At 44.8% G+C, this 10,039-nt stretch overlaps 2 protein-coding genes across 2 annotated transcripts; one reads left to right on the plus strand and one right to left on the minus strand.

Moving 5' to 3' along the window:
* Positions 1–659: 659 nt before the first annotated feature.
* On the minus strand, positions 660–3,485 carry LOC123175705 (rust resistance kinase Lr10-like; the record flags this gene model as incomplete). The annotated part of the gene is given in 3 exon segments (XM_044590290.1): positions 660–1,713; positions 1,846–1,869; positions 2,708–3,485. Coding segments are annotated over 3 exon segments (1,856 nt in total), but the record flags the coding sequence as incomplete, so codon positions are not given.
* Positions 3,486–3,514: 29 nt separating this feature from the next.
* On the plus strand, positions 3,515–6,323 carry LOC123175704 (rust resistance kinase Lr10-like). Its single transcript, XM_044590288.1, has 3 exons — positions 3,515–4,620; positions 4,728–4,897; positions 4,982–6,323. The coding sequence occupies exons 1-3, from the start codon at positions 3,878–3,880 to the stop codon at positions 6,064–6,066; spliced, it is 1,998 nt and encodes a 665-aa protein (XP_044446223.1). The 5' UTR covers positions 3,515–3,877; the 3' UTR covers positions 6,067–6,323.
* Positions 6,324–10,039: the final 3,716 nt, after the last annotated feature.

A 10,039-nucleotide genomic window follows, 5' to 3' on the forward strand; every position in this document is an offset into this window, starting at 1 on the left:
TCTCCCGTGCGTGAGCATTTTCCTTACCCGCAGCCGCCACCGCCGCCGTCTCCGGTAGCTCGCCGCCGCACCGAGAAATTAAGGTGAACCTCCTCCTTCCCCTTTCTATCGTGTGCATTACCATCTCGTGTTCCTACTTAATTACCTTGGCCTGAGTAGGATTCCTTCCGAGCACTTGACATGGATTGCTCGCTGGTACAGATCCGGCAAGGAGACGAGGACGGATTTCAGTGAGGCTCAACTCCGGCCATGTACATGGTAAGCGGCAGCTATTTACCATGGCCTGTACACCAGTTTGCAGCCTGTTGTGGAATCGGATGCCATGCCCTGGTAATTACACTTTTACACCACATGGTGACAGTAGCTAGCAAATTAGCTAACTGTAAGTCGAGCAGCAATTTCTGAAACACACAAATGCCACCACATGGTGACCGATGGCTTTCTGTCCGGTGTGCCGACCACCACATTGCCGACGGTTGCGATATTTCACATGACGAGATGCCGGACAGTTTACCATTAGACTGCTTATCAAGCTGAAAACCAAGTGTCATACACAATACAATAGGCATTACTGCAGCAAATTAAGTCTCAGTGTGCGAAATAAAGACATTCAGAGTCGCCGTGAAACAAATTTCTAGATTTGTGGCTTGGGGTGGCCCGGAGACGAAACAAATGGCCTGGGGGGCATCGTTAGACTCTGCAAGGTTCCTGTCAGCATGTTCAGCACTTTCGGCATGGATGGGCGGTTTTTCGGGTTCCACTGAATGCACCACAGTGCCACAATGGCCAGCTTTCTTACTGTATCCTTCTCTTCTTGCGCCATTTCCCTTGATGATTCCAGTTCTTGCTCCGTGCTTATTTTCAGATATATCCACTCTGGGATGTAAACCTCGTTTTGGTTCTCAATCCATGGATCCGAGTTCCTCCGCCCGCTCACCATTTCCAGCACCAGCATGCCGAAGCTATAAACGTCGGACTTACTCGATATTCTCCCAAAGTTCCGAGAATACAATTCTGGCGCAATGTAACCCATTGTTCCTCTAGCTGCAGTCAGTGTGACGATGCTATGATCCCTTGTACACAGCTTTGCAAGCCCAAAATCTGAAATCTTTGGACTGAAGCTGTAATCCAGCAAGATGTTGTGAGGCTTGATGTCAAAATGGAGGATCCGCTGATTGCACCCTTGATGCAGGTATTCGATTCCTCGTGCAATGCCTGATGCTATCTCCAGCATCTTGTTAGGTGCTAATAGCTCACGGCAAAGATCTGATTCCTGTGCGAATATGTACTTCTCGAGGGATCCATTAGGCATGAATTCATAGATAAGAGCACGCCTTGTTCCATCTGAGGAAAATCCCAAGAGGCGGACCACATTAGCATGGTGGATTCTACCAATGGTTGCAACTTCATTCATGAATTCTTCTCCGTCGCTCTTTGAGTTCTCCAGCATCTTTACTGCCACAGGTACTCCATTTGCCAGCTGACCTTTGTATACGCTTCCAAATCCACCCTGACCCAGTTTATCTTTGAATCGTCTTGTTGCCTTTTTAACTTCAGAGAATGTGTACCTTGTTGGTTTTGATGTGCCATATGCCTCGAGAAACATTTCGATTTTCAAACGTACCTCTTCATCAACCTTTGATTTTAGGGATCGATAGAGTGCTGTGGCTGCCGTCAACAAGAGAACCACAAATGTGGCTACTGATGATGTTGCTGAAAAACAAGAATGCAGGCAAACAGTGAGTTATACTTGGACTAAAACAATCTTGCTTTCATGTCTTTCCTCTTATATATGGGTAAGATGCAAGAATAAGAGTAATATACAACAAAATGTATGCGTAATACCTGCAATGACTTTCACACGTGAACCTGCATGTAGGAAATAAGCCATTTAGATTTTGTGTGCAAAATAATAGAAGGCTTACAATTTCTATTTCTTTTTGTAAGAGAAAAAAAAAAGGCTACTGACTTTTTTCTCATGCCAGTTTTTTGTTGATGGAATGGAAAAGAGATTCAACACATGACAGTATGCTAATTTGTGGTAAAACACAGATCAGTAATATACATTTTTTGTAATGATGAAACTATTTGCATATATCTGAACTTTCTTGGGACATCATTTTTTCTTTCTTCAGTAATAACTTTGAAAGTATGAGCATCACAAAAATGCAGTTTAGTTGGGCTGGAATTCAGGCCTTCTTTCCAGGTGTCATTGGCTTGTCTGCATAATCATGAACGTTTTTCATCCCTGAGCTTCTTGATATGGCTGTTCCAGCATGATTATTTCCTAAATATAGTGAATAGTGTGTTTAGTTGTTTAGAGATTTTTTTTCCTTCAAAGGGCTTAAAGAACTGAAAGCAATCTTATATGTCAACCAGCCTGTTTATCAGAAATTTTGGAGCTAAACATAGTGCTGTTTCTGAACAATGTGATACATTTCTAGTAAGAATTTAACTATAAAAGTGGGTTACTGTTAATGTTGTATATGCTATCTGTATGGGGGAGTATCAGAACCATGCGAGTGAAATATTTACTGGACTCAGATATGCTGGTAAACACAGACATATTTGCATATATATAGCAAAGGTTGGATAAAAAGAAGTGTTCTTTATTTGGATCATTTAGGTACTCTTGTCAAAATTATTTAAGGCATGCAATTTATTCAGAACAAATCCTCCGATGCTTAAGAATGACTAGAAACAATACCTTGGCGCTTGCAGAATGCTTGCCTGTGTTGTGAGCTGAATCCGCAGGGATGCCCGTTTCGCTCGCAGTCTAGACAAATGTCGGTTATGTTAGGAACTGACCAAGTCAAGGTTGTCTCACCAAATGCAATGACCCTTCTGGCTCTTTCAGTGAATAACACAGCAGGTTTGATATCATAATCCCACGGCGTTGAGATACCATTTGAAACCACTGTGCAGTCTAAGGGAAGGATATACATTGGTTCACTACCGTCCATCAAATATATGAACTGACTTGTGTTGCTCAGGCAAGAGATTGGGCCAACAATACTGTCCCCCATACCTGGCCTCGTACCGGCCTTCTCTGCTGGTATCAACTCTCTTGAACAGCGTACCAGGTTTGCAGTTTCACCTCCGTAACTGTCAGGTATGTATACACTAGTTGATAGATTGGTGGTAGAGATCTTCTGAAGCGGGCACCTAGTCCATGATTCTTCAAGCGGGATGACATTCAGGCCACCAAATATGTAGTCAATTGCAGTGACCTTGCATAGTCCAAGGATTGGGTGAAGTAGGATGGTATCTGCTTCCCTAGAACATGCTAGCTCCAAGCCAGGTGCTCCGCATGATTGGGGGCTGCTTGCAAGGCGGAACGGAAATCGGATCTCTGTTCCGCCTTCGCTGCACCTGGTTGGTGCGCAATTATGGAAGAAATCTCCATCACTACTTGCTGTTGCCCTGTTGATTCCATAGTCAAGATGTAGGACGAACAACAGAGCTAGAACCAAAGCGTCAAACATTTCTGTGAAAAATGAAGATAAGGAGGAAATGAGATGGAGCTATGCCTACAAGAACTGAGCTTCTTTTGTAATGTTGAAATCATAAAGAAGAAATATCTTAGCCACCTTGGTGTTGCCATCAATCAGTTGGACGAGGCTTCCTGGATGTTGCCTTTGACGGATTCCAACCTTTCTGCCTTATCTTCCTGTATGTTGCCTTTGACAAGTCAAAGTCTATCTTCCTGTACACTAGTTTGACTAAGAAAACCAGCAATCAGGCTTGACTATTCTTCCTCTTGTGTCTCCATCAGTCCATATGCACCAGAAAATACGTATGTCCTTCAAGACCAGTCTTCGATAATTAGCCTTCTTCTTAACTCTAGTACCAGCTTCCATGCATCTGTGAAGCTCTCATGATGAACTCCGTTGCATTTCCTCACTCTGTTATACTCCTAGCATTAGCAATCTCCTCCACACTTTCAGTTCTTCTAGCCAAGACTGGAGCACAAGATACTCTGGGGCAAGCAGTTTGCCCCTCTTTCTCCTGCGGGCATCTCCAAGACATCCAGCATCCTTTCCGTTTGCGAGGTGATCCGCCTGGTTGTGGTCTTCGAGAATATGAGCTATTTTGTAGCGATAGCCAGGCTATAATTCACATCGACACGGGAAGATATCTCGTCACTAACATTTCCTACAGCGACTCTGTTTTCTGGGTTGTTGATGCCAGTTTGGATAATAGCACCATCTGCCCTATTCCTCAGAGGAATCAACGCCCTTATATCTATGGATTGCAATCAGCTAACACGATACTGCTCTACCCGGATTCAGGCCAATGGGCCGCCTTTGTGAGTTGTTCACGCATGATAAAAAATAATGCTATTTATAGGCCTGTTGCTTGCCGGAGCACCAACACTTCTTTTGTTTATGTGTTGACTACCGTGCTTTCTTATTGGTCTAAAAATGTTGAGCCTTCATGTGGATACTTGGCCATGACTCCTCTCGGAAGTTGGCATCCGAGGCCAAATGGTTTTGCAAGTTATGATTATGAAGATGTCGTAAAATTTATGAGGACAGGGTTTGCTGTTAGATTTCCTGTATATCGTGCTCCCTGGACATATTCTTGGATCCTCAAGACATGCCTGAATGATTCAATGAGGTGAGTCTGCATTCTGTGGACTAGATACTTCTCTCTCTGGTTGCAATTTCTGCCTCAAATTAGATTAAGCTGTTTATCTTCTCACCAGTCCCTGTTATTACTTGCAGTAACTTCCACGAAAAGATGTCTAGTTCAAACATCCTAAATCAGACTTCAGCTATTGTTGGCATCGACATGCATTTCTTGAGATGTGTAAATGACCACTCCTACCAAACGAAATTATTTTGGGCAGCGGTGGTCATGGTATCTACCATAAGTATTGTGAAGTTCATTATTGGTAATGACCGAATCGCCCAATGCTAAGAATTACAGCTCCATGATTGTATACATCTAACTTTATTCTGCAATCTTGTTTATGCAGTGTTTGCAATACTATCCAGGTTGGTGTTTGCACCATTGTCCGTATTGACCTTCCTTGCCTACAAGTACTGGCTAACAAAGATATCAGTTGACGCAGTTGAGAGGTTCCTCCAGATGCAATTAGCTCTTGCCCCAACAAGGTACGCTTACACAGACATCACTGCGATCACTAGCCACTTCAAGGAGAAGCTGGGCCAAGGAGGCTATGGTTCTGTGTACAAAGGTGTGCTTCCTGGTGACGTCCATGTCGCCATCAAAATGTTGGTCAGCTCCATGTCCAACGGAGAAGAATTCATCAGTGAGGTGTCCAGCATCGGAAGAATTCACCATGTCAATGTGGTGCGTCTGGTGGGTTTCTGCTCGGAGGAAATGAGGAGGGCTCTTGTTTACGAGTACATGCCCCGCGGATCTCTTGAGAAGTACATCTTCTCGCCAGAGAAGAGTTTCTCCTGGGACAAGCTCAATCAGATTGCTCTGGGCATTGCCAGAGGGATCGACTACCTGCACCGAGGGTGCGATATGCAGATATTACACTTCGACATCAAGCCGCACAACATCCTGTTGGACAGTGACTTCACCCCAAAAATCGCTGACTTTGGACTGGCGAAACTGTACCCCAGGGACAACAGCTTTTTGCCGGTGAGCGCTGCGCGGGGAACAGTTGGCTACATAGCTCCCGAGATGGTGTCCCGTAGCTTTGGCGCCATATCGTCCAAGTCTGATGTCTACAGCTTTGGGATGCTGTTGCTGGAGATGGCCGGAGGGCGGAGGAACGTGGACCCACAAGCATCAAGAAGCCAGACATACTACCCGTCATGGGTGTACAATCAGATGTCTCGGCAAGAGGTGGGTGAGATCTCGGAGGCTGTTGGTATCCATCAGGTGGAGAGGAAGCTGTGCGTCGTTGCGCTTTGGTGCATCCAGATGAAGCCAGACGATCGACCGGCGATGAGCGAGGTGATAGACATGCTCGAAACTGGCATCGATGGCCTGGAGATGCCTCCTGAGCCCTTCTTCTGCGGGGACGAGTTCGCCCCTGCTGCAGATTCTTCAGTATTATCAGAAATACCTATATATACATCGTAGTTTTGGACCAAAATTTATCCTCTAGCCACCTCAGGTGCGCTCAGTAGTTCAATATTTGTCTCGGAAGGTTTGAGAGTGTAAGATTGATTATCCTTGGTTAGATTTGTACTTACCACAGAAGGTTCTGTTGTGTGCAATGTGAAGAAGACACTCTTTTTTCTTAATACGAAGAGAAGACATTGAAAATGATGATGCAGATTGTAAATGTGAACCTGGAGAGAACTGCTTTCTGTAAAATAATGCATGGGTTCATTCAAGGAAACATGATATGATAATCCCATTTGGCGCTGTTGTTACTGTTTCTGTACAATATCGATCTCATTCAGTTGAATATTTGAATGGCAGCGCATTGTGGGATGCTGTGGTATTTGTTTACTAAAGTGTATTCTTTTATGGATGTAATTGCACAAAATTTGCATGGATTTGTGGTGTTCTTGGCAGGAAGAGATGGCGTGATGATCATGCCGGGGTTTCATATTCCGCGAACGGATATCGAACGTTTTGCTGCAGGAGCAATCATCATTCCTGCAACACATGTAAGTGCAAAACTTTCATCATTTCACTACAGAAGTTATTGAGAGAGAGATGGCCTTCCCATAACTGAAACTCCTTGTGGTGTGCTTGGCAGGAAGAGATAGAAGGGGCAGTATCATCAACAACAAGAGCCAAAGGAGAGGTGGCTAAAAACCGTGGACAGGCAAGATCTGCTGTAATTTGGAGGTTACTGAAAGCTTTGCCATTCTTCTTATGCTCTGTGTCACAAACCCAAATCTCTGTTTGTTATATTAAGTTACAGTTACACACCCACAACCTGTAGTGTCACCTTTAATTAGGCTCCTCTCTTTAATTAAGCAGAAACAAAGCATGTATGTCGCCTCCATACTTGAACTCTGATCAAGTGTCAACTGAACCTCTGCCGAATCCTGTACACCGTTGCACCACAACGTAGTTACAAACCTATCCGCCTTTCTTTTTTCTGAATTTTGCCTTGATCTGGTGTAACATCAAATAAGGCGCATTTTATTTTTATGTAGCTCAAATCCTCACCGTCGACACTGCTGGTTGTGGCCTTGGTGGGCGCATACACGGCAATGGCGGAAGCAACCTCGAGTGCCAAGTCTGCTCCAAATTCAGGTATGACGCGCTACAATGCCGCAACCGCTTCAATCATGTGCTCCAGCCCGAGGATCATCGTACGTGAGCGTTCCGGTGACGCCGCAACACTGGGTTGTATTGTACACTATGGACATGAACTGGTACGCATGATTGAAGTGGTTGCGGCACTGTGTCTGAATGAATAGGGATCAAACTTGGGACTTGAGGTTGGTTCTGTCGTTGCCGCGACCGCGGCATCTTGCCTCTGTTACCAGCTCAAATACAATGTTTTGCTGTGAGATACCCCGTAGGGATTTGCCTTGTATTTATACATGGATGACACTTGGTCGCTAAGGTTACAATTGATTATTAGGACGAATCAATCTCTACAAATAATGTCTTATCTAGGGATCGTGATAGATACAAATCACAACAATATATGTTAGGTTGAACTCAATTGATTCGATTAGGACCACGCACATTAAAAGTATTTATCCACGTGATTTTTTTGGTAATGCTAGTCTAATAATAGGTTTTCTAGTAACCCCTTACTTACCAGATCTTAAACAATTGTATAGTGAGATAAACAATTGTAGTGAGGTAAACAATCTACATGGTGCTAGCAGTGTTAAGTGACCAAAATAAACCTTAAGTAATGAGTTAGGGCTAGAGATAAATGGAAACACCGGAGACGATGATGCATCCCGATGTTCACTTCGTTGGAAGGAAACTACTCACTGTTGGAGGGGTGGGTGTTACCATGAAGGCACACCAACACCATGAAAGCTCACCCTCTTCTTGTTGAGATATCACCAAGAAGGTGATTCCCAACCGCTGGTGGTATACCTTGAGGCGGACTCCAAACCTTCACAAACGACGGGAAAAATCACAAATCATTTTCTCGCCGAGGACGCCTACCACCTAGGAGTTTCCAATCTGCAAGAGTAACAAGATCCATCGAAGAAACAAGGGGGAATCAACTTTTTCTTTGGTGGAAGTATAGATTAAAAATCAAGGTGTGCCAACTCTCGTGTTAGTTTAAAAATCAAGGAGGCACATACGGCGATGTGGCGGTGGCGGGGGCAGAGAGCGGAGAGATGGAGTGGTGAGCAGCAGATGGAGATGGAGGCAGCCGCGGCGGCTGTGCCCGGAGAGGAGCAAAGGCCACTAGTAGAAAAATGGTCAAATGTGAAGCACTAATGTGTACATTAGTGCCGGTTCGTGCCGGCGATCAATAGCACCGGTTTGTGGCGAACCTTTAGTACCGGTTCTTGCCACGAACCGGTACTAAAGAGGCTGTGTCAGCCTGCGGTCAGGCTATGGCCCCACCATCACCATTTAGTGCCGGTTCGTACCACGAACCGGTACTAATGAGGTTATGGCAAGCTATTTTTAGTCCCACCTTGCTCCCCTAACAAGCCTTTTACCACCTTAAATATGTTATTTCTCAAACTATCACAAACACTTGGTCTTCATTGAACTCTATGTGTAGAATTTGTGGCCGCAATATGAGTCTTCATCGGTTTATAAATCGTTGATGACTCATATTAACAATTCAGATTGTACACACAAAGATCATTGATGATCAAAGTATTCTTGATGTTATAAGATCATATTGATAATTTAGACTGTAAAGAAATATAAGATCATGATCTAAATGCTCTTATATTTTTTGCGTTCAGTATGCACCAACTGCTAGGCGGGAGGAGCTGTTTAGTACCGGTTCGTGGCGAACCTTTAGCACCGGTTCGTGCCACGAACTGGTACTAATGAGGTTGTGTCAGGTAAGGCTGGGGCCCCACGAGCACCTTTAGTACCGGTTCATGAATGAACCAGTACTACAGTTTCTTAGTAAGCTGTTTTTTAGTCCCACCTCGCGAAGAGAGAGGGACTAGGAGCGGTTTATAAGCCCTGAGTGCAGAGACGATGAAGAAAAGGCTCAATGCTCTCGCTGCTTAATTGCATGTCGGCATTTCTTTTTTTTTAAAACTTTGGTTATAACTCCAGACTTTGACCATCAAGTTTTGTAGAAAAGAAAAAATAGCAGAAAAAAAACTATAGCTGAAAAGAAAAAAACTATATAAAATGACCGTGAAATTGAAAATCACTACAAAATGAACTCTGAAAATGTTGAATTTTGGCAAACTAGATGAAAAACTACTCAGAAATAAATAGAAGAAAATAAATATAACAGAAAAAAAAACTATACAAAAAACTACGCAAAAATAAATAGAAGAAAATAAAGCAGAAAAGGAAAAAACTATAAAAAAAATTGGGGCGCTGCCCTGTGGGCCTGCTAGGCCACGGGCGTGCAATTACAGGCCTTAAAGGCCCAGCAGACTCACAGGGCAGCGTGCAGAATTTAGGCCCACAAGCCTGCTATATAGAGGAGTTCAAAGAGGTAGCCGCGGCTGGGTTTATAAACCAGTGCGGCTGCCTTTCGCCCGGCGAGGTGGGACTAAACTTTAGGGTGGCAGCGCGAGGCCTTTAGTACCGGTTGGTGGCTTCAACCGGTATTAAAGATCACCCTTTAGTACCGGTTAGAGCCACCAACCGATACTAAAGGCCTGCTCTTCCCGCCTCTTGGCCTGGCCAAAGTTGGCCTTTAGTACCGGTTGGTGGCTCCAACCGGTACTAAAGGCCCATCCTATATATATAGCACTTACGAAAATTTCAGTTACATCTCCCCACTTTCGTCTTCAATCTCTCGACATCGCCGCACGCCGCTCGATCCCGTCGTCGCCGCCTGTCGCCCGTCGTCCCTCGTCGTCGTCACTGTCCCCGCCGCCGCCCGTCGTCGTCGTCGTCTCGCGCCGCCGCCGTCCGTCGTCGTCGCCGCGGTCCCGTACGTCTCTCGCACCCGCGCGCCGGCGCCCCC

Source organism: Triticum aestivum, unplaced genomic scaffold (assembly GCF_018294505.1).
Source record: "Triticum aestivum cultivar Chinese Spring unplaced genomic scaffold, IWGSC CS RefSeq v2.1 scaffold125609, whole genome shotgun sequence".
NCBI lineage: Eukaryota > Viridiplantae > Streptophyta > Magnoliopsida > Poales > Poaceae > Triticum > Triticum aestivum.

Excerpts from the sequence above, each read along its gene's own strand:
- LOC123175704 (XM_044590288.1), top strand. The coding sequence starts at position 3,878 with ATGATGAACTCCGTTGCATTTCCTCACTCTGTTATACTCCTAGCATTA. Across the intron at positions 4,621-4,727 it reads TGCCTGAATGATTCAATGAG|TAACTTCCACGAAAAGATGT; the intron begins GTGAGTCTGCAT and ends TATTACTTGCAG. Across the intron at positions 4,898-4,981 it reads TATTGTGAAGTTCATTATTG|TGTTTGCAATACTATCCAGG; the intron begins GTAATGACCGAA and ends TTGTTTATGCAG.